Here is a 26,751-nt window from a genome sequence, read left to right on the forward strand (position 1 = left end):
TTGAAAAAGAAATTCTAAAGCGCAATCTTTTTATGACATGCATCATAATGAGTTATCATTTTTCACACTAATTTTGAGGGTTTACACAACAGCATACAGGACTATCTGTCTTGTTAGTGTAGCATAACAACCCTTAACAACAATTAAATAATCTGCACTAAATTTGTGATGGCCAGAAACTGCAAGCTGTCTGTTAGTATTTCCATTTCAAGTGAAAGGATTTTGCTTTCCAACACTCATACACCAATCACAAATTGCTTTTGATGTATGATCTGGGTCCACTCTTTCAACCATGAGAACTGCTTCTCCAACTCAAGTCTATAGTTCTCTAGTTCTCACATATGTAGTTCTGCAACCATTTTTGTCAGCTCCCTTCATCTTAGTCAGAATAGAGTTAGCATTAAATATACATTGTAAGTTTGTTGTTTGTCTTCATGTGTGCTCTCACTCCGATCTATTTTGTGCCTTTTTATCAGCAACAGTGTCAATGTAAAGCAGGGGTCTCAAACACATGGACTGCCAACCCGTATCATGTGGCCCGCAAAATGACTGGCATCACAAGGTGTCATGAGAGATATTTGTTTGGTGGTGAGGCCCTTGGGCCATCGAAAATACCCTCATGCAGCCCTCGGGGTAGATTGAGTTTGAGACCTCTGCTGTAAAGGCAAATCTATTTCCCAGAAACGAAAACAAATTTTGATGAATAATTTTATGAACTGAAGTAGTTTTCTGCACTTCTTTGAAAAGTGTCAAATGATACTGTAGTGCCCTTGTCTAAATCACATGTACTGAAGCAACAGTTATTATTATTACTACATATTAAAGATCTTGTCCAAAAACAAGCTCTGAGAGTGTGTGTGTGTGCGATTTGGCTTTTTAACGTAGCTTTAACAATTTTTCAGTCGTATTGCTACAATGTCAGCAGTGTGACAGTTTATAGTAATGTCTAGCACTGGGGCATCATGCCACAGACATGTAGCATCATGTCCCACCCTGTCACATTATCCTGACACCAGGCCGACCAGTCCTAACGCTAACCTCTTATTAATGCTGAGTGCCAAGCAAGGCAGCTGTTAGTACCATTTTTATAAGTCTTTGGTATGACTCTGGAAAAGCTTTGATTAGTTTCATCATTATATATGTGTCATCACCAATTTTAAATAACGTTATTTACCTAACAATTGCCAAGTGCATATATACACATTCAATCAAATCATAATGTCATTGGAGGATTAACTGTTAAGTAGTCACATTGGCTTTTTGCCTGATTAACTAAGTCTAGCCATTTGCTATTCCATACATTGGGCATGGATGACCAAAAATATAAAAACGACAGCATCACGAGGAAAATGAAGTGCATCATAGAAACTTCTTATTTGGAGAAATGGTGCACCCTCTATGAATTTCACACATATCTGACTCCCTGTGAGCCATGGAATCAGCTGTCAAGTAACCAATCAGACTGATGCATATGTTTTATTTGTTTAATTCCTTGTTTGCTTCAAATGGCATCATGTGCTTGCAAGAATATCTGCCTGCCACTTCAGTGGTTTAGAAATCCACTTACATGACTCCTAGGACAAGCTCAACTGGCTTGGGCAAACTCAAGTTTGCATGGCACTTGTCCATGGACAAGTCCAAAAAAACCAGTGATATTCAAGAAATTTTATTTAACACAGGCAATCTAGGTAAAGTATATAAAACACTAGCTCACTGAGAACTATTTTACACACACACTGATATTGTCACAGTTTATCTACACCTTTAATTAGTGTTTATATGAACCACATTCTTCTTCTACTTATCCATTCATCTGTCTATTTCCATGTATTACTTACATATTTATTTTTTATAGCTTTTATTGACTGTATATAATTTTATGGTGTCAACAAAAATAAAAAGAAATCAAAAGTTAAATATATACATGATTTCCTTAAAATATCACACATTTTATTTGATCTTAAATTTTTACTTTATGTTGGGATAGTTTGATTGGGGTAAATTTAATTTTCCAATCAGCTTGGCCCGACTTTTATCAAATGCATAAATCTCTTCACACGAGCATCCATGTGACAAACTCCTTCAACAACAATGTTCCAGTGAGCATTTTATGGGATACTTCAGTATGATGGAATGATTGACGATCTGGGTATCAGACAAGTGATCAAATTCTCATAACAAACAGTCTAGTCCAGAATGTACATCATGGTGTAAATATGGAGAAATGACTGAAATATAAACCAATGACTCCTTTGCATTGTACTATGTAATAAAATGTCATGACTTTAATATTTAAGTTGATGTCACATGACTATGCATATATAAACTGAAATAACGATCAAATCACACCATTCTGCAATTTTATTTTCATCTGGTTCCACTTAGTTTGTCTCCAAATATTGGTTTACATCTGCATGTGCAAATGTACTTCAGGAATGTAATAAAAATGACTTACTTATGTACTCACTTATAAGACGAGTCCAACTGCAAACTGCACAGACCAAGAGCTGCTGTTAAATAGTGTGCCTGCAGATCTGGGTCTGTGGAGCTTGTTAGGAGTAATAAGCAGAACAAACATGACAGACCCTGACAGCAGGTGCATTATGCTATGGCAGATCAGGATCTATGTTGTTTGCAGTTGGACTTACCTTATAAGTGAGTATATTGGTACTGTTCAAGACATTATAAAAACATCCATAGGATGCTTTATAGTCGATAAACTGTCTTTTGAAGTATCATCAACAAGCCAACAAGATATCAATCCACAACATAAACATTTTCAGCAATTTGCAATGTTTTATCAAAAATTCTTTTAAATGTACAATTGATTTCACACTGATGTCAAAGTTTTCACAGCTGCTTATTCTACTCAATCATCATCAATTCTATCCGTTTTCTTATTAAATCATTGTTGATGTGTTGTAAATTTCAAAAGATCTTCAACTGCACTGTAAATTTAACTGAATACAAATCTGTGTAGCAAAATACATAATCTGTTACTCCCTCTTACTGTACTGTTTCGATCATCTTAATTTTCACAGCCATTGTTTCATATTTCAATGTTATTATCATTGCGTCTAATCTCTTGAATCTGCATCTTTTTGAAAAACATTGTTGGATATGTTTTTTCATGGTTGAAATCAAGAAAAGAACATTTTTATTCTCTCATGTCATTATGAAACACAAGTAGCTTTTACAATACTTTTTTCCCATCCAAACAAAAAACATATTTTCTCATGGTACAGAGATTGTTGTATTTATGTAATTTAATAAAATATTTCTATCACCTCTCTAAATATGACAGAGTTTATAATATGTAGTTTTTGTGCCATTATTTATGTTGTTAAAAAATTCCATTTATCTTGTGTTTGCTGTGCTAATGTAGATACAGACAGAGGTGAAATAAAATTTATGTTCATTTTCATTTATTTTTTTTGTAAATAAATGTCATATTAATTTAAAGTAAACAAGTGTGCTAGCACTGTCAAAATACTAACCACTATAAATGATTGATGGAAACTTATTTTATAACTTTTCTACTATTTCTACTATCACCATTACTTTCTCCAGCTCTGTAATTAATAACCCCTTATAGGCCCCTGGCTAGAATTTAGGGGCCCTTCTCACTTTCAAGGAGCCATGCCCATTATATCATCACTACTATGAACTTAATGTGGGTATGTGAGAAAGCTTGCCAGTAGCTTCTCGTGGGTCAGTGGTACTTTCCAGGGTTTTCCCAAGTTCTTCCTCCGCCATTAATACTAGCCACCATGTATAGCCTATCGTGTTCTGAGAAAAAAAAACCCACAATAACAACAACATCATATAAAATATGGGATGAAAAGTGTGGTCTCACTATGCTACCTGCTCCCACTTAACATTTGCATAATACTTACTCTTGTTGTGGTATTCGTACAATGGATTGACTATTTCACCTCCTTCACTGCCTATCTCCTCTCCTCTATATTTATCTTGACCTCGTATACCATGAGATTGAGACGGAAATATTGTACTTTGTGGAAGGTGAACATTCTGCAATACACCCGAATTTGTATATTGACTACTACTTGATGATGGATTCAATTTATATTCATTTCTTGATGTGTCTTCATAATATTTCTGTTTATCTGCCTGGTCTTTGACAAGCTGTTGAGGTAAAGTTGACATTTCTATTGCATCTATTGGGATTGGTAAAACTTTGCTTTTTCTCTGTGCCTGTTCCAACAAATGCTTCTGTTCCTCAATTACTTCTTCCTGAGTTTTTCCATAGGGGCCTTCAGAATGAAACACATCTAAGTCGTGCAAAATGTTATCTGAAAAATTAACCAAGTGAACAATAAATAACAGATTTCCATGATGGAAAGAAATCTCAATGTAATTTTATAAACTGTTGCGATTAAGGTTCTTATGACTGAATGCTAGACAGCACAATCAATTTGTATAACAGATTACGAGTTTTAGTATGGTGGTTTTGGTGGCAGTTTTAATTTTTATTGTCATTTAATGATTGGTTATCGATGCCTAAGTGATGACTGACATTGGTATTATAGCTCAGATTTAATGAATATTAAAAATATGAAACTGATTGATGAAACAAGCAGCAATCTGAGCAGAGATATAGAATAGAACAACACAAGCCCTCGTATATAGAATATAACAATTTAATAAACTAGATAAACAAAATAAAATTATATAAGACCAGTAACCTCTACTAGAAAATAAATTAATTCAAATTCTAAAATGAAATGAGCAGTTCTGTTGACTAAGATATGGCAAACTTTCTTCATGGATCAAGTTAGCATTTCGATATTAATTGTCCAGCACATCTACATAACCCAATCTGGTTGCTGAACACCCTTCAGAAGCAATGTAGCTAGTCAGAGTTGACTTGTACAGCAACACTCTATTCCCTCCAGTCGTCACTCTTTGTTAAGGCATTGATTCTTTAATCCACCAGGGATCCTTACTTTTCAATGTGAAATCTTTCTCTCCAACATTGTGACATGTATGCTATTTTCCTTCCTCTCTTTTTCTCTTTGACAGAATCATCTCTTTTCACCTTTGCAGATCTGCCCCCTTTTCACCTTTGTTTACATGTCTCTCAAAGTCTCGCAACTATACATCCCTTGGACAGTTTTAAGAAAGAAAACTTGCTACTCTTCTTGGGGCTAAGACTTTGCATGGGGTAGTATCTGTTTTCCAGCAACAGATGTGATGTACTGCACCATCTTTGAAAATCTCAATAATTCCGTAAAATTGGATTTACACCTCTTTGGACACATGTATACAAGAATTCCTCTTATTTCTTGATCATTTTAACACTAATGATATAGCTCATAATTAACTCATCCCACATCTTGATAAGCTTCTAAACTAAGTTTACTAAAACTCTTTGCTGATATATACAGCCTCCACAATAGGACCAAGCTCAGACAATCTGATGCAAGAAGACAATCAGTATGCCTAGATGATGCCTACACTCAGCCGGTCAGATGCAAGAAGACCTAATCAGTATGCTTAGATGATGCCTACACTCAGCCAATCCGATGCAAGAAGACAATTAACATGCCTAGATGATGCCCACACCCAGCCAATCAGATGCAAGAAGACAATTAGTATGGCTATATGATGCCTAAACTCAGCCAATCAGATGCAGGAAGACCTGATCTGTATGCCTGGATGATGCCTACACTCAACCAATCAGATGCAGGAAGACCTGATCAGTATGCCTAGATGATGCCTACACTCAGCCAATCAGATGCAGGAAGACCTGATCAGTATGCCTAGATGATGCCTACACTCAGCCAATCAGATGCAGGAATACCTAATTAGTATACCTAGATGATGACTACACTCACCTTAATGTGCAATCTCAAACATAGCTTTTGACATGGTGGATCATGAAATCCTTTTGAAGAAACTGAAAATCTACCAGTGTGATGAAAGAACAATTAGATGGTTTACTTCATACTTAAATGAGAGAACACAACATGTTTACATAAATAATGTTCCGTCTGAACCTGAAACAATTAGATATGGAGTACCACAAGGCTCAATTCTAGGTCCACTACTATTCATTTTATTTATTAATGACCTACCACTTTTACTAAGAGACTCACTATCATCTACAGATCTCTATGCAGATGACACAACATTGTCAGACATCCAAAACACAAAGCATGAGCTCGAAATTTCTTTACAGAATGCACTAAACAAACTGGAAAACTGGTGCACATGTAATGGCATGGTGGTAAATACTGGTAAAACTAAAATATTACTTATCTCAACACGGCAAAGAAGGACAAATCTTGATAGTGATGAACTATGTCTGACATGGAAGGATACAAATCTGCAAATAGTCTGTCATGATAGGCTACTTGGTGTTCTGGTAGATAATAACCTATCATGGACTGAACATATCAAACATACCAGTAAAAAAGTCAATTCAAGTTTATGGCTTCTCAGTAGGATAAGACATTTTCTCCCTGAAAGGCACAGGAAACTATTTTATAACAGTTACATACAACCCTATTTGGACTACTGTAGTACAGTATGGGGTAATTCAAATGATAAAAACATAGCAAAGCTGGCACATCTTCAAAAAAGAGCATTTGGGCTAATATCAATCCAGAAAGAAAGCAAGGAAAGTTTAGCTGGTAGGTTAAAAATATTACCTATTAAAGACCGAATCTGTTTGAGAAAAGCCAAATTAATGTACAGGATATCTCAGAATAGTGCTCCTGAATATTTACAATCACTATTCCAGTATAGGCTACCTAGTAATACTCCCCACCTGCGATCCATGTCTACCAAACAGTATAAAATTCCCAAACCAAATAAGGAGTTATTTAAAAAAAGTTTCCAATACTCTGGAACTCTGCTCTGGAATAGTATTCCAGCTGAGATTAGAAATGCCCACTCTATTTCCTTCTTCCAAACCCAATATATCCAGTGGCTTCTGAGATGCAGCTTAAATAAATAAATTCCTTTGTATGAGGGCCTCAAGGTAGATTAGTTTTTAGCTAATTGTGTTACCCTCTTTAAATAAGGTCATTATTATTATTATTATTATTATTATAATACAGCAGCTTGATCAAAACAAGTACAAAACACAGTACAGTACAATACAGTACCTACAGTTGAGCAATAACAAACTCAATCAATCAGATGCAAGAACATCTCATTAAAATGCATAGATATTCATGATTAGCTTCTAGATGACTTTATGGACTGGTGAGCAAATAATGTTCATCTTACAATCCGATGCAATAAAAAAAATTATACAATAAATAAAAAAGAGAAATCAATGGCATTTACCTCCTGATGCAGAGGATATGTACAACTCATCTTCCTTTATTAATCCCATCACTGGAACAAGAGATGCATGACCCTGTCTTGCATGAAACAGCCGCTGATTTTTATATTTCCCTGTTCCAGATCCAACTGGGTTGTCCTGTTAAAGAAATATAAATTTAAGATTTCCGTTCATGACTGCATATGACATCAATTATGAATGAGCCTGTAGGCATATTCAAAATATTATCTAAGCATTTCAAATTATCATTTCTGATGTGCTGCTTCATGGAATTTTTCTTAGGCTTAAAGTATTTTAGCTTATATTTTGCACACATTATACAATGCATTAAAATTTTTTGGGTAACTGACCACTTACTACAATGAGGTAGTTTTAATATTTTTGAGGCCCACATAATAATAAAGGGGAGCAACAAGAGGCATATATACATTTAAGATGGTAATATACCATATAATTATGTCCACATTGCCAGCATAAGCCCTACATTGTAGGAAGCATAAAAACGTATTCAAGTTGAAATAATTTAATTCAGTTTTAATGGTACCTTTTTCAAAAATCGGATTCTGCAGTATGCTAAAAGAATTTCAGCAGGAAGATTATATGGTGATGATGATAATGATTATTGGTTAAAAGAGAGAAAAAACAACAGAGAAAACAAATGAAAGCTTCCACTCCCACTCCTCCTATCTCAAAGAGTGCATTAAATCAGCCATACTATTTGATGATATATGACTGTATCAGTAATGTACTGTTATAACTCTATGGTCTTAAACTAAGTAAAGAAATTAGCAAGAACAAACAAATTTTGTAAAATTCAACAAATAAACTTATTTACCTAGAATACAAAGTGAAAATGCAAAAAGAACTTACAGTGTTGTGAACTAATTCCAAAATAGTCCTAAAAATTTCTTATCAAAAGTCCAGATGTAATAAGTTCCTACTGAATTTCAGTGGTACTCCAATTAAATTCCAATAATGAATGTGTTGATGTACCTGTAGTCTCAAATGTGGTAACATGCCAATAGCCCAGGTTGTGGCCATGTGCTATAGTCTTTTGATGTATCATAATATTAGTCCAAAAATGTTCTTGTTCCTACTGAATTTCAGTGGTACTCCAATTAAATTCCAATACTGAATGTACCGATGTGCCTGTAGTCTCGAACATGGTAATGTGCCATTAGCCTAGGTTGTGGCAATGTGCTATAGTCTTTTGATGTATCATAATATTATAGTCCAAAAATGTTCTTTTCTGAATTCACTATAATTCCAAATTAATGTTTTTGTCCAAGAATATTATTGATAAGCAATTTGTATTTCCAGTGAATAATAATCTGGATTGAATAATTCTACCCAAATGAAAATCTGAACACAACAATATGACCGAGTTCAAGGCAAGAAAATAATTTCTCAAGTAAACAACATTATATAAAAAGCCAAGATGCAAAAACAGAACCAGGATAAGGGAAAAAGGTTAATTTCTAGAATATTATAAGTTGTCATGAAGACATATTAATAAAATTATAATAAAGAACATGGCAACATCAGGTACAACAGGTTTTTCCAAGGGGGAATTCCAATGTCCTAGACTCAGATTAAGATAAACATTTTTACTTCCACTGATAATGATCATGATATTTAATCTATTCTCAAAAAAGAAAATTGGCTATAATTTATGATGCTTAAAAAAAAAATTAATGGCCGTAGTCAGATTTTGGACAAGGTCAAGCACAAAATGCAAATATATACAACATCTAACCATTATGAAACAGTCAACACATAACACAAATTAAATATACATAAACAGTACTTACAAACTCAACCCCTATAGTAACATCCTCTGAACGGTGAGCATCTGGCAAGATTCCAACCCATTTGACTACACCTCCTTCTGGACCATTATCGCTCATCCATACAACCCTATCCCCTATGCGAAGTCGACAACTGACTGGCAATTTTGCCGATGCCCCTAGCATGTCCTCCATTCCTTCTGAGATACTATTATAGTAAGATACATCATCACATTTACGAAGCTTGTGGAGTCCAACAAAGACAGCTGAATCTGGAGCACAAGTGAAATAGCTCTTTTTGCGAAATGTCCCATCACACGTTCCTAATCCCGGCGCACTCTGAAATAACATTTTTGGCAAAATCTAAATATTTACATGTATTACACTTTTTTAAAGAGAGCTTTGATACATTTAGTAAAATGGTTAATGCACCTGAAGGGTATAGCAGGGCATTATTATCAACATCATTCATGGTACAAAATTCAATATAACAATGCATGGTCTGACAAATTGCATAACTGGATTGTAGTAGGTACCAGGGAAAGAGCCTGCCTGGCAGTCAGTGTAAAATCAAAGAATGTGGAGATGACACTTAACTATCAAACAAAAAGCATAAAAGTACCTGACATCTCAACATAAAGTCAGTAGCCCAAAGGATGCGAAGATGGTACTTACCAACTAAAAACTGGGCTACTTCACATGTATATCACTATATGGTAGCCAAGATAAAGCATACTGGTAGCCCATGGGTTCTGTACACAACATCTGTCAAATGCTGTGCTGTGTGAGTGTGTGATTTGGATTTTTAACGTAGCTTTAACAGTTTTTCAGTCATATCGCTATGATGTCTGCAGTGTTGCAGTTTATAGTGATGTCTAGCACTGGGGCATCATGTAGCATGATGTTCTGGATTTTTTAAAGTTTTCCAGCAATCTGGACAAAAAAGTCATTACAAATATCTGAGATGTCAGTTGCATTATTGGTATAAATGCCATCATGATTAAGGGATAACATTTAAAAATACATCAGAGTAAGTAAAGTCTGACCAAAACATTTTGACCCCAAAAACATAAATATCCGGGTCAATGTCTTAGGACTGTGTTTCTAGTAACCCTTCTAAAGATAAAAATTCTAGTAGCATATACATGTATGCTGAAACATTGTTTTACTCCAATAATTGTACAAATTATAAAATGGTCCAAAACATTATTGATTTTGGGACTTTTATGGAAGTATTTTAATTAAAAAAATGTTATTTCACTATTCTTTCTTGGTTTTTGATTAAAAAATGTTGACATTTTTTTTTACATTTTCCAAACTTTCATTCCTTCTTTTTACTCCAATATACATTACTCGAGTAACAGTACAAAATTATAAAATGGTCCAAATATATCATTGATTTTTGGATGTTTGTGGATGTAAGTTTACCATTAAAAAAAAGATGTTACTTCACTAATCTTTCTGGGTTTTTGATGGAAATGACCATTTTGTTGTTGTTTCCATTCTTTTTTCCCTTTGGCATCATATCACCACTGTATCTGATTTTTGATAGAAAATCTCCATAATATTGTTGGTTTCCATTTTTTCTTTCTCCTGAGATCATGTCGCCAATAATTATTTAAGCTTTCTGCATAAATCTTGCAAAAAAAATGTACATAACGTAAAATGGATGTTATTACAATATTTATATATATTATGCTTTTATGAAATTAAAATTATAATTTATTTGAAAGTAATGAAATAAAGAAAATAAACGTAAAAACAATTTAAAAAATAAAAGGTATCAGTGTATGTTAAAATATAGTTTTATAATGAGTTATATGATTAACTTATGAGAAAAAAAGATATAAAAAATGCAATATTAATCAAGTACAAGATATTTTGTTATTTAAGAAAAAAGGTTAATATGATTTCATGACAACACATAGAATGTTTGCTTTCAATGGACTGAAGATGCCATAAGTAAATAATTTTTATGTTTCGGGTTTGCCGAGTAAAGCACAGCATGCTGGAGTAAAGATCCGCATATATTTAAAAATCTGTGGACTTCTGAAAAACAGTACTTGTTAAATCTAATGCAAACAACTTTTCATTCTGCTGATAGATGAAGCCATAAATCTAGGTATTTTTGCTGAGTAGCGTTTACATATGTTAGAGTACTATTTTCTACAATGACTTCATGAAAACGTGTTTGTTGGCATGCCTCTACTGCACCATCACTGAAGCCACTGAGTATGGCAGAGGTGTTTAAGGTGTTTGATAAAAGTCTTCTGTTCAATCAAAAGATTGAACCAATTTTATTAATAGTTTTTTCAAAAAGTAAATATTTTTGGGGGCACAAGTTATTTTATTTTTTCAAACCCAGACAACAGAAATTGTAATTAAGACAGTTAACAAAAACAGACTTCATTATCAACTTTCGCTTTTATGTCAGGTACTTCTGAAGCCTTTTTGTGCCTTTTTTCCAAGCACTTCATTTTGATTGACATACCATGAGTCATACACAGGTTGAAATTATATGTTACTCTTAAAACCAATAGTGTATTTTCATTACAGTTGATACGATTATATGGTTTTAAACTAAGCAACCAAAAAAGCGAAAAGTAACAAGTTTTGTAAAATTCAAGAAATAATTTATTTCCCTAAGGTATAAAATGGAAAATGTAAAATGAACTTACAATATTGTGAATTAAATCCCAAACAGTCCTAAAAGTTCTGTCAAAAATCAAGATATATGAAGTTCCAATTTAATTCTAGTGGTGTTCCAAATAAATTCCAGTAATGAATGTACTGATGTGCCTGTAGTGTCAAATGTGCTAATGTGCCAACTGGAATACCACGATATGTTAAAACTTTTGATGTATTACAATAATATAATTCAAAATGTCCTTGACTGACTTCACTATAATTCAAATTTAATGATTTGGTACCAATATTAGTGAGCACTTTGCAATTCCAGTAAAAAATATAAATAATTAAATCCACTCAAACTAAAACGTGGACACAACAATAAGACTATAAATAAGTAATTTTTCAAGTCAACAACATTGTTATAAAAAAGTCAAAGACACAATAACAGAGCCAGGATGTAGGTCAGTTTTCTTTCTTATATATTCAAAGTTGTGAACAAGATTATAAATTTTCAAGTGAAAACCTAATATCGTAGATTCAGATTCAAATAAACATGTTTATCTCCAATAATAATTATATGAATATTTAATCTATAATCATAGAGAAGTATTAACTATGTATTACGTTGTTTACAACACAATTTATAATAGTTTATAAAAGTTATTAGTGAGGTTTACAATTAACTTAATTTTGTACAAAGGTTGATACAAAATACAGATATACATAACATAATCACAGAGAAAAGACAACAAATGACACAAATTAAATATGCATACTGCAGTATTCTTGTAATATGCACATTGATTTGAAATAACAGTTTAGTAAATAAACCACAATTTATATTTTAGAACTTGCTTATAATAAATCTGAAATTCCTCATTCAGCTTTTCATATTGTACAGGTTTTCCACTATTTGTCATCCAAAATTTAAAATATTTCTTTAAATAGTTCTTAATAATTCTGGCCAATTTTGAGCAATATTATACAGTTCATGAAGTAGTCTTAAATTGTGCAATGAGAGAGTGAGAGAGGGACCTGTTACTAACCTTGTTCTCAAGAAATATTTATCATGAGGTAAAAATAAGTGTGAAGCAAATGGAAAAAAAAAGAAAACAACAATAATATGGACATTTTCTAACAAAAACCAAGAAAGAGTGGTGAAATAACATCTTTAAAATTAAAATACATGCACAAAAATAAAACAATCAATGATGTTTTGGGACACTGTATACTTTTTATGAATATTTGGGTATATAGTACTATACTGGACTAAAAAGATGCATCTAGCCAAAGGAAAGAAGAAAAAAACGGAAAACAACAATAGACATTTTCTATGAAAAACTAAGAGTGGTAAAATAACATCTTTTAACTGAAAAAAATCCAAATATCATGGTCTACAAGATCAAAAGTTTTACGAAAATCAACCATAATAGTGCCTACCATTTCTCCTTGATCTAATGCTTTCAGCATTTATCAATCAAAAGATACAAGTGCATTTTCACAAGAGTGATTCTGGTGAAAGCCAGACTGATTATCATGAATAAGATCATATGTAATGTATATCTCATTTAATCATGTTTATTTTTAATTTAATTGTTTGTCAGTTTTAAATGTTTTATTCTATTATAATGTAAAATTTTTCACTAGAGATGATACTTTTTCAGAAAACTGTTTGACCTTGACTGTTAGTTTACAAACAACAGGTGTTGATCTAAATTCTGACCTGGATTCAAAATTAGTAAACAAAGTTCTATTTTATTTTAAAATGATTGGTTGTTGTCAAGGTCATGATGGGACTATGTGGGATATGAAGTAAACTTTTTTTTATTTTTATTCTGGGAATAAAATCATTGGTCTAATCAAGGCCATATTCTGTGTATGTAATATAAACATGATCATGTGCCCCCCCCCCCCCCCCGATTTCCCAACTTGGGGGAATTTCGAAACTGCATCTTATGATGCAATATAATCTTTGTCTTGATACAGATTTCTTAGTTTTTGGGCTTTTAGTACTGATGTCAAATTAATTTGTTGTAACCAGATTTGAGCTATACTAATTCTTCAGCTCATTTGGATTTCAAAAGGGTTAATTCTTTATTCTCTGGAAATATTTTGAGGAGTGCTCACATAGAAATTTTGGAAAGACATTGCTTACAAATTTAATTTGGATTTCCAACACCAGAGTGCCATTATTTGTATTTCTACAAGGAACTGTAGATAAGCACAGTACTGACTACAGCATACGTCATCGTCATCCATCTTGGATTTTACACCAGGATTCCAATTTGAAATTATTAGAACATTTATTACTAGGACTTCTGCAATTTAATTCATGTATTATTCTTAGATTATTTTTGGATTTTTTTTCTAGTAATCTGAAGACACAAGGAATGATAGAGATGGGTCTGTAGTTATTTACATCATCTTTTGTTCCTGCTTTATGCAATGGTATAACCTTGGCAGTTTTCCATGTTTGTGGAAATTTATTAGACCTAATACTTTCATTGCAAATGAAAGCTTTACTCTCTACAATTGCAGGTGTAGCTACCTTTAGTAGCCTTGGTCCAATCATATCAAGTCCTGTAACTTTACAATCATCCATTTTTTAAATATATTTCAACACAAATTCTGGACTCATTTCAGGAATTTCAAAATTTATATTGTTTGGTAGTTTTTTAGCGCAAAAATGTTTGAATTCCAGATAATCAGATGAAGTTCTGGGTTCTTTAAGTTTTTCAACAATTTGAACAACAAAGTTGTTAAAAATATTTGAGATGTCAGTTGGATTATCAGTATAAATGCCCTCATGATTGAGGGATAAAATTTCAGTTTTACTCTTACAACTGCCTGTACCAAACCCTGTAAGCACTTTCCAGATAGCTTTCGGGTTATTTTGGTTTTCAACCAGTTCTAACATACACAAGGAGCCCACCAACACCTGCTTTCCTATCCTTTCGATAAGGTTTGTCATAGCCATTGATATACAAGAAATTTTCACCCTGATTTTCTGTTAACATTGTTTCCAAGAGTCCAAATAAATGGATATTATTACATGGAGAGGTTAGCAGTAACTTCACTTGATCAATCTTTCCAAGAAAACCCTGAATATTTAAATGACCTACATGTAAACCTTTGCTAGAAACTCCTAAATTCATGAGATTAATATAAATGCTATAAGAGGCACTCAAGGAGACATTACAAGTATTAAAACTATATTCACAGTGATCACCATTACAACTTTCATTACTGTATAAAAAATTAGTTTTTCTACAACTGCATTTTCTACTTTTATAATCATTGTATAAATCAGAACTATCAGTCATATTTGAAAATGTACAAGTAGCTGTTCAGTTTCCACATTCAGAACATCCATCAGCTAGGGGATCAAATCTGTTTTGACAAGGGATGCATGGTGTATATGACAGTCCTTGATAGATATACTGGTCCTCCTGCTGAATAGAGTCTTCCTGTGGAATTGAGATTGCCTCATTGCCCTTTTCCTATTCCATCAATCTAGTGTGAGTTTTGGCTTTGTCTCCAAAGCTACCACACTGATGGCATTGTATTGGCTGTCTGTGCCTGCATTCCTGTGCTGAATGTTTGATCTCACCACAGGAATCACATCCCAAAGTGTACTGACTGTATTGATATGGCTGACCATATTGTCTGATGCTGTTTTCACCCACATTCGGTTTATATAGGGACAGATGAAGATTGTAATGTGGCTGTAAGACCAGACTACATGAATGACTGCATTTATATTTTTTGCCAGCTTTTCCACCCCTTTGGTAGACAGGTGGATATTACTTCTTTTCTAAATAGATGTTTCTGCATCACTTGTCCCACTTCATCCTGGAAACTCGTGTAAAAATAAACAATATCAAACTTCCATTCACTTGCCTATCTTCGAATTACCTCATTGATATCTAACACATCACAATCTCCCCTGGGGGCCATGCCAAATCATTTTCCCACGCTACCACTCAACATGGCCCTAAGTGGGCACAGTCAGGGCCATGTCGAGCGGTAGCTTGGGAAAATGATTTGGTATTCCTTAAAGGTATGATATTAAGTCAAGCTTTGGTTAGGGATACACAGTGGAATCCTGAGTTTAAAATTGGTATCAAATTTATGAGGCTACATAAAGCGTAGCTTGAAATATCAGCATTTATTCTTAAATAGGTTGCACAAGCAGGGAGACAAGTGTCTTCTCTTGTAGTTATTATATAGTACATGTATAACAGGTCAATTGTAAACCCCCTGTGGGTACACGGGGGGGGGGGGCGCTGGTTCACCTGCTGCATGACTAAATAAAAATAAACCAGTTGATTTCAGCATGGACTAAACATTCTTGTATGTCTAGGGGCATGCTTCTTTTCAAAAACAGAAGAGTTACTCAAAATTTTGACAAATTAATCAAAATTCAAAAAATAATATTTGACCTACCAATAATTCCACTCCAAAATAAGTTCCTTTCAAATCCGGAATATCTCCCTTGTACCGTAATTTACCGACAACTGGATCTTGCTGACTTTTTACCCACACAGTGACTTTGTCACCCACTTTCAGTCTCATCCCATCTCGAAGCCATTCTTTATCCTGATATACAGTGAATCTTTCATTACAGTTTGGTATCGGCTGAAGTAGCTTTAACTCTTCAGCAGATATTAATTCATATATCTTTGCATTAGTTTCGATTTCAACTGCTCCCTCATGGTCAAGGCTTGATAAAACTTGATTGTACGCAGGACGCGAAATTGAAATGTCCGGGCGAATAATCAGAAGAACACCTTTTAAAACTTCAACATTTGACACTCCCGATTTTAACAAACCTTTTTCCTTCTTTCTACCGATTGCATTTTCTAACAAAATAGCGTAAGAACCATTATCACTGGACATCCTTCTGGGAAATAATCTTACTAAAATCAACAGTTACGGGGAAATTCCATAACTAATAGGTATTAACTTCCTGTTATACGGTTCAGTATAAATCAACCTGAATAAAGGTTTTTACCGGAATAAATACTCTAATCAAGTTATTTACCGGAATCAAATTGTTTAACAGAAGAATTGCGTAATAACAAAATAAAACGAAAATTTAAGAGTTAAGTTGTATGATTTTGTAAGCAAAATTGGGTTTTGTTTGCAACTCAAACATTTATAGTAAAGGATGACATCGACATTCATCATAAATTACATATTGATTACAGTAGCCTGAGTATGTACGATCTAAACACTTTCTTTCCTTTTTAAAAATCTATTTGAAAAGAGATAGAATGTTTGTATTGTATGAAGTGAGGAAACAAAAGCTAGGATGTAAGTGGCTCTGTTTATTGATCAAAGAGGTCTTATTTTAAGACATCACTTCTGATGGCTCCTATATTTGCACTACCAAACACAAAGGTGTCATAATCACAGGATGCCAAGTGCCAAATCAAAAAACATGAATAATTGTTACAGATTGGGGTGCTCAGTATTAGTGTAAGGCCCCTCGAATGGTCATTGTAAATGAAGAAACTACTTGGACAAATATGTTCAAGTCTTTGCTAAAAGTTTGAATCCTTTATTGGTTTAAATGTATATACTTAATTTAAGCTAAATATTGATGTCACTCTTTACTGCCAATGTTTGTGTTGTGAACAAAACTGCAATTTTGCTTACAAATACATAAAATTTAAATTGTATGTTCACTTTTATTGCATTAATAAAACTAAGCCAAAATCTGTTTGAAAAGAGATAAAATCTTCATATTAAGTTGGTATTACACAATTATTCCAGTAATTACTTTTATTCTGGTATTTATTCCAGTAAATACCTTTATTCCAGCAAATGCCTTTATTCTGGTTAATCTAGTGACAACTGTTTAGATGTTTAGAGTAGTAGTTCATTGTTCTTGGTGGTGATCTTAAGTTTCATATTTTGCATATTAAAATAATTTTCCAGGTTTTCTTCACTGCTCGTACTGGCTATTTAAAAAAGGCCTCCGTATATCTAAGGCATTGTTTAAAGAACTTTTAATTCCATTTCTTTGTTTGTATGATTGATGGGTGTAATTCATCATGTTACAACACTGGCTCTTTAACCGATGACCCAAGGTACCCAGATGGGTGTAATTTAGGTTGTGGAATATACAGCTTGACCTTTTGTTGTTAAAATGCAACAATTCAGAATTCTGAGTTGGTGTGCTATTCTGTCCTAAAAAATTTTTTTATAGCTTTGATTTCATTTCAAAGCCCACAGTTTATATACCATTTATTAACTAGACAAAAACTGATACTTAATGTCTGACAGTTATACTGTAAGTGCATTGAGTTCCAATATTGTGACCTTTTTTTGCATCTATAATAGGACAGTAACCTAAATTTCTGAAATAAGGAATATATTTACTTCACTTTGATTTCCAATCATATGGAGGTAACATTTTAAACACCCTTCCATAACAGTGACTTTCTATTAAGCTGTAAAGTAACTTAGCAAAGAGAACATCATCTTCAGTTAACTCCAGATATTGAAATTTAGCAGCCATGTACATTACTTTGGTGTGACATAATTTTAGCACTGAGTGTGACATAACTTTATTAGTGTGCGACCATACCTGAGCATGACATGACCAGGGTGCAACTGTAATCAAATACTGAATTTTAAGATAGGTTGTGAAGTTTAATCATGAAAAATGTAATCTAAGTACATGCAGGATACTGTCTACATTATATTAATAGCTATTAATATGAATTTACTATATTTCATAATTACTATAGCAATAATTAAAACTTTTAAACTTTTATATTAAATTTGGATTTTTCTAAAAATCTATGTTTGTAATACAGTTGAAGAGAATAAAATCAACCCAAAGAAATTATGGAAACAGCTGAATATTGATGGTAGTTATACTAATTACTGCATAGTCCCTGTGTTATCGATGGTAGTTATAGTAACTGCAAAGTCACTGTGGTATATTGATGGTAGTTATAGTAACTGCATAGTCCTTTTGGTATTGACGATGGTTATAGTAACTGCAACAGCATAGTCTCTGTGTTATTGATGATAGTTATAGTAACTGCATAGTCCCTGTGTTATTGAACATAGCTATAGTAACTGCATTGTCCCTGTGTTATTGATGGTAGTTATAGTAACTGCATAGTCCCTGTGGTATATTGATGGTAGTTATAGTAACTACTTAGTCCCTGTGGTATATTGATGGTAGTTATAGTAACTGCATAGTCCCTGTGGTATATTGATGGCAGTTATAGTAACTTCATAGTCCATGTGGTATATTGATGGTAGTTATAGGAACTACTTAGTCCCTGTGGTATATTGATGGTAGTTATAGTAACTGCATAGTCCCTGTGGTATATTGATGGTAGTTATAGTAACTGCATAGTCCCTGTGGTATATTGATGGTAGTTATAGTAACTGCATAGTCCATGTGGTATATTGATGATGGTTATAGTAACTACATAGTCCCTGTATTATTGAACATAGCTATAGTAACTGCATTGTCCCTGTGTTATTGATGGTAGTTATAGTAACTGCATAGTCCCTGTGGTATATTGATGGTAGTTATAGTAACTACTTAGTCCCTGTGGTATATTGATGGTAGTTATAGGAACTACTTAGTCCCTGTGGTATATTGATGGTAGTTATAGTAACTGCATAGTCCCTGTGGTATATTGATGGTAGTTATAGTAACTGCATAGTCCCTGTGGTATATTGATGGTAGTTATAGTAACTGCATAGTCCATGTGGTATATTGATGATGGTTATAGTAACTACATAATCCCTGTGGTATATTGATGGTAGTTATAGTAACTGCATAGTCCCTGTGGTATATTGATGGTAGTTATAGTAACTACTTAGTCCCTGTGGTATATTGATGGTAGTTATAGGAACTACTTAGTCCCTGTGGTATATTGATGGTAGTTATAGTAACTGCATAGTCCCTGTGGTATATTGATGGTAGTTATAGTAACTGCATAGTCCCTGTGGTATATTGATGGTAGTTATAGTAACTGCATAGTCCCTGTGGTATATTGATGGTAGTTATAGTAACTGCATAGTCCCTGTGGTATATTGATGGTAGTTATAGTAACTGCATAGTCCCTGTGGTATATTGATGGTAGTTATAGTAACTGCATTGTCCCTGTGTTATTGATGGTAGTTATAGTAACTGCATAGTCCCTGTGGTATATTGATGGTAGTTATAGTAACTGCATAGTCCCTGTGGTATATTGATGGCAGTTATAGTAACTTCATAGTCCATGTGGTATATTGATGGTAGTTATAGGAACTACTTAGTCCCTGTGGTATATTGATGGTAGTTATAGTAACTGCATAGTCCCTGTGGTATATTGATGGTAGTTATAGTAACTGCATAGTCCCTGTGGTATATTGATGGTAGTTATAGTAACTGCATAGTCCCTGTGGTATATTGATGGTAGTTATAGTAACCGTATAGTCCCTGTGGTATATTGATGGTAGTTATAGTAACTGCATAGTCCATGTGGTATATTGATGATGGTTATAGTAACTACATAATCCCTGTGGTATATTGATGGTAGTTACAGTAACTGCATAGTCCCTGTATTATTGATGGTAGTATAGTAACTACATAGTTGTTGTTCTTGTAGGGTTTAATGCCATATTTCAGCGCAAGATAGGTTATACATGGCGGCCAGTATAATTGGTGGAGGAAGAAGCCTGGAAAACCCTGGGAAGAACCACTGATCCAGGAGAAGCTACTGGCAGGCTTTCGTCCGTACACACATTAGCCAGCAATGAGACTCAAACCCATGCAGACAGAGGTGAGATGGCAGTGATCTGGAATGGTGAGCACTTTAGACCACTCAGCCACTTGGGGCCCCGGTAACTGCATAGTCCCTGTGATATATTGATATTATTGATGGTAGCTGTAGTAACTGCATAGTCCCTGTGATATATTGATGGTAGTTACAGTAACTACATAGTCCCTGTATTATTGATGGTAGTTATAATAACTACATAGTCCCTGTGGTATAGTGATGGTAGTTATAATAACTACATAGTACCTGTGGTATTGATGGTAGTTATAGTAACTAAATAGTCCTTGTGTTATTGATGGTAGCTGTAGTAACTGCATAGTCCCTGTGGTATATTGATGGTAGTTATAGTAACTACATAGTCCCTGTGGTATATTGATAGTAGTTATAGTAACTACATAGTCCTTGTGTTATTGATGGTAGCTGTAGTAACTGTATAGTCCGTGTTGTATATTGATGGTAGTTATAGTAACTGCATAGTCCATTCGGTATTAATGGTAATAATGGAAACTGCATAGTTGTTGTTGTTATAGGGTTTAACGCCATTTTTCAGCACAAGATAGGCTATACATGGCGGCCAGTACAATTGGTGGAGGAAGAACCTTTGAAAACCCTGGGAAGAACACTTACCCACAAGAAGCTACTGGCAGGCTTTCTCACGTACACACATTAGTCAACAATGAGATGGCAGTGATCTGGAATGGTGAGTGCTTTAGACCACTCAGGGCCCCAGTAACTACATAGTCCCTGTGGTATATTGATGGTAGTTATAGTAACTGCATAGTCCCTATGGTATTGCAAATCATGTTAAAATGGTTACTGATATTCCATCTGCTCTTTTTGAGAAATTATCACAAACTTCAAGTTCATTTACAACAGACTGAACTATTTTGAAAGAGTTTTGCAAGGCAAGAAATATTCAGTTTCAACCTGTTTATGAACATGGAGTAAAACAGTTATGAATAAATCATGTGCATACAAGTTGTAATGAAAAATGTCCATCCCACAATTCATATCATGTGATGAAAAATGTCCATCCCGCAATTCATATCAACTTTGTGATCAAAAATGTCCATCCCACAATTCATATCATGTGATGAAAAATGTCCATCCCACAATTCATATCAGCAGTAAACTGGTTACAAACCAATTTTGTAAATAAACTTTCCAATATTTATAATAATGGAGACTATTTTTTGGTCCTGGACTAACATCTTTTGCTGTGTATTTCACACCAAAGTGTTGTTACAGCAATACAGAATATTCCTTGTTGTTACAGCAATACAGAATATTCCTTGTTGTTACAGCAATGCAGACTATTCCTTGTTGTTACAGCAATACAGACTATTCCTTGTTGTTACAGCAATACAGACTATTCCTTGTTGTTACAGCAATACAGACTATTCCTTGTTGTTACAGCAATACAGACTATTCCTTGTTGTTACAGCAATGCAGACTATGTAATAAAAAAATGTATTCTGTCATTGTTTTTATTATTATGATTATTATTATTATTATTATTATTATTATTATTATTATTATTATTATTATTATTGAAATAGTTAATTTATATTTATTAAAAGTTGATGTCATATTGAATATAGTAAACTATCCCATAATATTTCTATAATACTTTTGTTGCATGTTTTAAAAATATTTTGTTTAGTTGATAAAGTAGGTAATATCTTCCTACCCAAGTTGCTGAGACGTATGAAGAGCTGCCCAAAATTGCTGTGCAAAAAGTACATCAGCACATGCATGACATCTAGCAGGAACAAGGTGCAAGTTGTGAAAGACCTGCCCAGAGTTATAGTTAGCCAAAGCCTGTTTTTGCTTTGTCAGGTGCTGTTCAGCAATGTTCAGGAACATTCCCCTATTTGTGATTGATAAAATGTGTATCACAGTACTCTTGACCATTGAAAATTACATGTGTGTCACAGTACTCTTGCCCATTGAAAATTACATGTGTGTCACAGTACTCTTGCCCATTGAAAATTACATGTGTGTCACAGTACTCTTGCCCATTGATAAAATGTGTCACAGTACTCTTGCCCATTGAAAATTACTTGTGTCTGTATATATAGTGCATAAAGATAGCTCAGTTATCTTCTGTCTGATACTAATGTTAAAGGAAATGCATAATTTTTAACCTTGCTAATGTGGAATTTACATTTTAGCTGAATCAATGGCAAGCATATCACTCTCTTCCAATTTACTCCTAATTGTCTGAGCTTCTCATTTGTCAAAACATTTTTGTTCTCCCTAATCACTTTGGAGCAATAAAGTTATTCTGATTGCTTAAATTTATTTGACAGGAAATATACAATTGATATTTGGCTGCTTAGCCTCCTCCCCTAAGTACATGTGTTTCCTATTGCACTGGTTTTAAAATTAGGGTTGGTAGGTGTTAATTTTAATCTTAAAAACATAAATATTATTATGTATATTTAATTTGCATTGTTTGTTTGTCATTTTTTTGTTGTCTTTTTATTTTTATTTATAATATAAGATACGAAAAATTATATTTGGACTTCACCTTGTCCAAAATCAAGTTCATTTTCTATCTGACATGAGTCATTGATTTGGGTTCTGTAGTATACATGTTTATCTCTATCTGAGCCTAGAACGTTGGAAATTCCCCATGAAATGTTGCTTTTACCTGTTGCCTACTACATGTTCGATTATAATTTTAGAAAAAGACTTCTAATTTTGACTAAGATTTCATCTGTAAACATTTGGAGCCAGGGCCGGATTAAAGCCTTTGGGGGCCCTGGGCACAGCCAACATAGAGGCCCATAGCTATCCTGCCTTGTCCATAGATATCAGCAGATCGTTAAAGTTGATGACGAAGCCGATGATATTATTAACTGTAGCCTGCAGGCCTATTTAGTATTTATGGAATGACTCATGCTGTGTGCTATTTAATTCATAGCTATGTATATCGTTCCATAACTCCAGCATAATAACAATCTCAAGCTCTTGCATGTGATCAAATATTATTTTGGTTTCTAGTCACATGTCTCCTGTCTGTAACTGAACATTATGAATGGATTCTAATCCTGTCTGAACATTATGAATGGATTCTAATCCTGTCTGAACATTATGAATGGATTCTAATCCTGTCTGAACATTATGAATGGATTCTAATCCTGTCTGAACATTATGAATGGATTCTAATCCTGTCTGAACATTATGAATGGATTCTAATCCTGTCTGAACATTATGAATGGATTCTAATCCTGTCTGAACATTATGAATGGATTCTAATCCTGTCTGAACATTATGAATGGATTCTAATCCTGTCTGAACATTATGAATGGATTCTAATCCTGTCTGAACATTATGAATGGATTCTAATCCTGTCTGAACATTATGAATGGATTCTAATCCTGTCTGAACATTATGAATGGATTCTAATCCTGTCTGAACATTATGAATGGATTCTAATCCACTGAGCATTGCACCATGACTTTTTAACACATTATTAGTTGCCTTTGCATGTACCTCCCACTGGGTATCTGACAAATGTTTTGGAAAAGGAGTGTCTTTTTCTAGAAATGAGAGCAAAACTGACAAACAGTTTGTTGATGCAGAAAAGAAAGTGTAAATTTGCTGTATCATGGCAAACAAATTTACTGCTTCAAGGCAGCAGTCAACTGCATTGCATCCAACTAAATGTAACAAATGTGCTGTGCAGGGAATATAGGTTGCATATAGACTCAGTTCATGCAGTTTTTCCTGCAGGCCATTATATATCGACCTGACATGTTTGCAGCATTATCATAAGAATCCCTCGATATTTGGCAAAGTCCAGCTCACAGTCATCTATGAGACAACCAACGTGGATTATTGCAAGATTTTTGCCAGTATGGCTCTCACTTGGTAGAAAAACAATGAAACGTTTGGTGGACTTACAATCAGCAAGACTTACGTAACGCAATATCACAATTAACTAGTATGTGAACAATCCGGAGTCGAGTCTACTGATCACATGAACACATTATGCATCTTGTCAATAGTAGACATCCTGTTTGGATGATTTTTCTGTCTCTTCTTCTATTTGAGCAGCACTGCAGCAGTCATGCAACATACAAAATGCAACAGAATGAGCCAATGCAGTAAAGTTGTTTCAAGATCATGGTTACAGTACTATTAACAACACTGCCTGTGAAATCAGACAATAGTATTAGGGGCCCCTTGCACCTAAGGGCCCTGTGCATGTTGCCCACCAATCTGGCCTTGTTTGGAACCTTAGAAAATCATCATTCTGACCTGAGGTTAGGTAGAGGAGTATATAATCTTTTTGCTGGAAAAATTATTTATTTATGCTGTAAGATTTTAGCAGAATCAGTTATATTATTGTTGTGTCCAGTAATTCATTTGGGCTGGAATTTATTTATATAAATTATTTAATTCAAGTTATTCTTCTCTAGACTTACAAAGTGCTCAGATATAACATTTTTGGAAATAGAGACTGGACTTTATAGTGAAATTTCAAATAGGGTTACATTCTTGGATTGTACTAATGTGATCCAAGAAAAGACTGTTGGCATATCACCACTACACAGGCCACCACAGGCACAACAATACCTTTAATTTTTAATACTGTAAGTTCCTTTTTACACAATTTCACTCTATATTCTAGGAAAATAAAAGAATATTACAATGCTTGTTGCTTCTCACTCTTTTTTTTATAACTTATTTTAAGACCATAGAGTTGTAATAATACATTATAATGATTTTTATATATAATGTAATAAGTGCCTTAAAGTACTGGGCAAAACCGGCTCAGTTAGATGAACAATAATATTCCAGGAATTTTTTTTAACCATGAGAGGAAAAGTGCAAGGATCAGCAATGAAAAACAGGGATGTTGTCTAATGAGAAAGACATATTTGTTTGCCTTATGAAAACAGCTGAAAAGACAAACTTGATACATGCCATTAATAATTTCACATTAATGTTTGCAGGTTGAGCTTGTAGACATGATGAAGAGGCCATCAGGTGGATACAAGTATATACTCCACCCAATGGGTCATTTCAGTTACAGTTCTGACACCACTGGTCCAGAAGACTCATGCAGAGGTCAACCTCACCTTGTCTCATGCTTAGTGTCATTGGAATACCATCCATTCTAAATACAGGTAGTTAAACAGAGTTTGCAGCTCTATATAGGCTCATGTTTTGGACAAGAAGCCACCATCCCCAGGGGTCAGGTTAGACATGAATTCATAAATTCTTAGACAGGTGACCTCTCTTGTTTGACTGAACAGGGAGAAGTGGGAGGAAAAACAAAAAACACTATACCTACCTACCTACCTACCTACCTACCTGCCTGCCTGCCTACCTACCTACCTACCTACATAAATACATACATACATACATACATACATACATACATACATGCATATCTGCATTTAACATTGGTTTTAAGGAATACTTTATTTTCTTTCAAGTAGAAAATTTTCTGAGTTGTGTGTATTTTATAAACACATTTTATATATTTATAACAATTATCATATTCAAATGCAGTGTATTTTGGCCATATGACTTTACAAGATCACAGTAGAAGCTATATATTGCAATGAATTTTAACTGATAGGAGTGACTAAATTACAGAACTCTAATGGCAAGTTATTAAAAATGCTTAATCAACTACCCTTAATGAAATTTTGTTTATTTTCTGAAAGTTCACTACAAAATGGTAACTGAAATGTTTTTAAAATTTGTGTGAAACAATTAATCTCTGTTTCAGGTATGAGAGAAAATACACGTGTCTTCAGATCATACTGTTTGTCCTAATTTCTTTGTTGCCAATAAAACATTACCCTAATTACTCAAAGACAACAAACTGAAGAGTTTAGTCAATGTATTAATGAACCCTTCGTTCTAACCAAACTGACACAGCCAATATGTGAGTGCATCTGTTTTAAGAAAGAGGGGTTTTCTAAACATAATCACTTACTTTCTAGCTTCATTACAACAGTCCATTGATAGGATTGCAAATTTAAAGTTTTATGATTTGTCTACATACTTATAGTAACATTAGGCATTCATTAAATAGTATTTGCTTCACTGTCTCATTTTTTTTTATTTTCACCAAAAAGAGTTTAGTCAGAAAACAACTTTGACCTTACAGCACTTCTCAGATTCCACAAAATAGCATCATTCCATATGTTTCTTTCCTACATAATTGCATTTTCCAGCTAAATCCTCGATAACA

General features: G+C 33.8%; 1 protein-coding gene across 1 annotated transcript in view; it reads right to left on the reverse strand.

The window, feature by feature from the left end:
• LOC149787322 (ubiquitin carboxyl-terminal hydrolase CYLD-like) overlaps nucleotides 1-16,699 on the reverse strand; it is a 74,162-nt gene extending 57,463 nt beyond the window's left edge. The window contains exons 1-4 of the mRNA XM_089977858.1: nucleotides 16,180-16,699; nucleotides 9,127-9,441; nucleotides 7,318-7,453; nucleotides 3,897-4,313 (exon numbers count right to left, since the gene is read on the reverse strand). Coding sequence (XP_089833984.1) covers nucleotides 3,897-4,313; nucleotides 7,318-7,453; nucleotides 9,127-9,441; nucleotides 16,180-16,632 — 1,321 coding nt within the window. The 5' untranslated portion in view covers nucleotides 16,633-16,699. The remainder of the gene's footprint in view (nucleotides 1-3,896; nucleotides 4,314-7,317; nucleotides 7,454-9,126; nucleotides 9,442-16,179) is intronic.
• Between the last annotated feature and the right edge of the window lie 10,052 nt (nucleotides 16,700-26,751).

Source organism: Sinohyriopsis cumingii, chromosome 12, assembly GCF_028554795.1.
Source record: "Sinohyriopsis cumingii isolate HCF-2022 chromosome 12, ASM2855479v2, whole genome shotgun sequence".
Lineage (NCBI taxonomy): Eukaryota > Metazoa > Mollusca > Bivalvia > Unionida > Unionidae > Sinohyriopsis > Sinohyriopsis cumingii.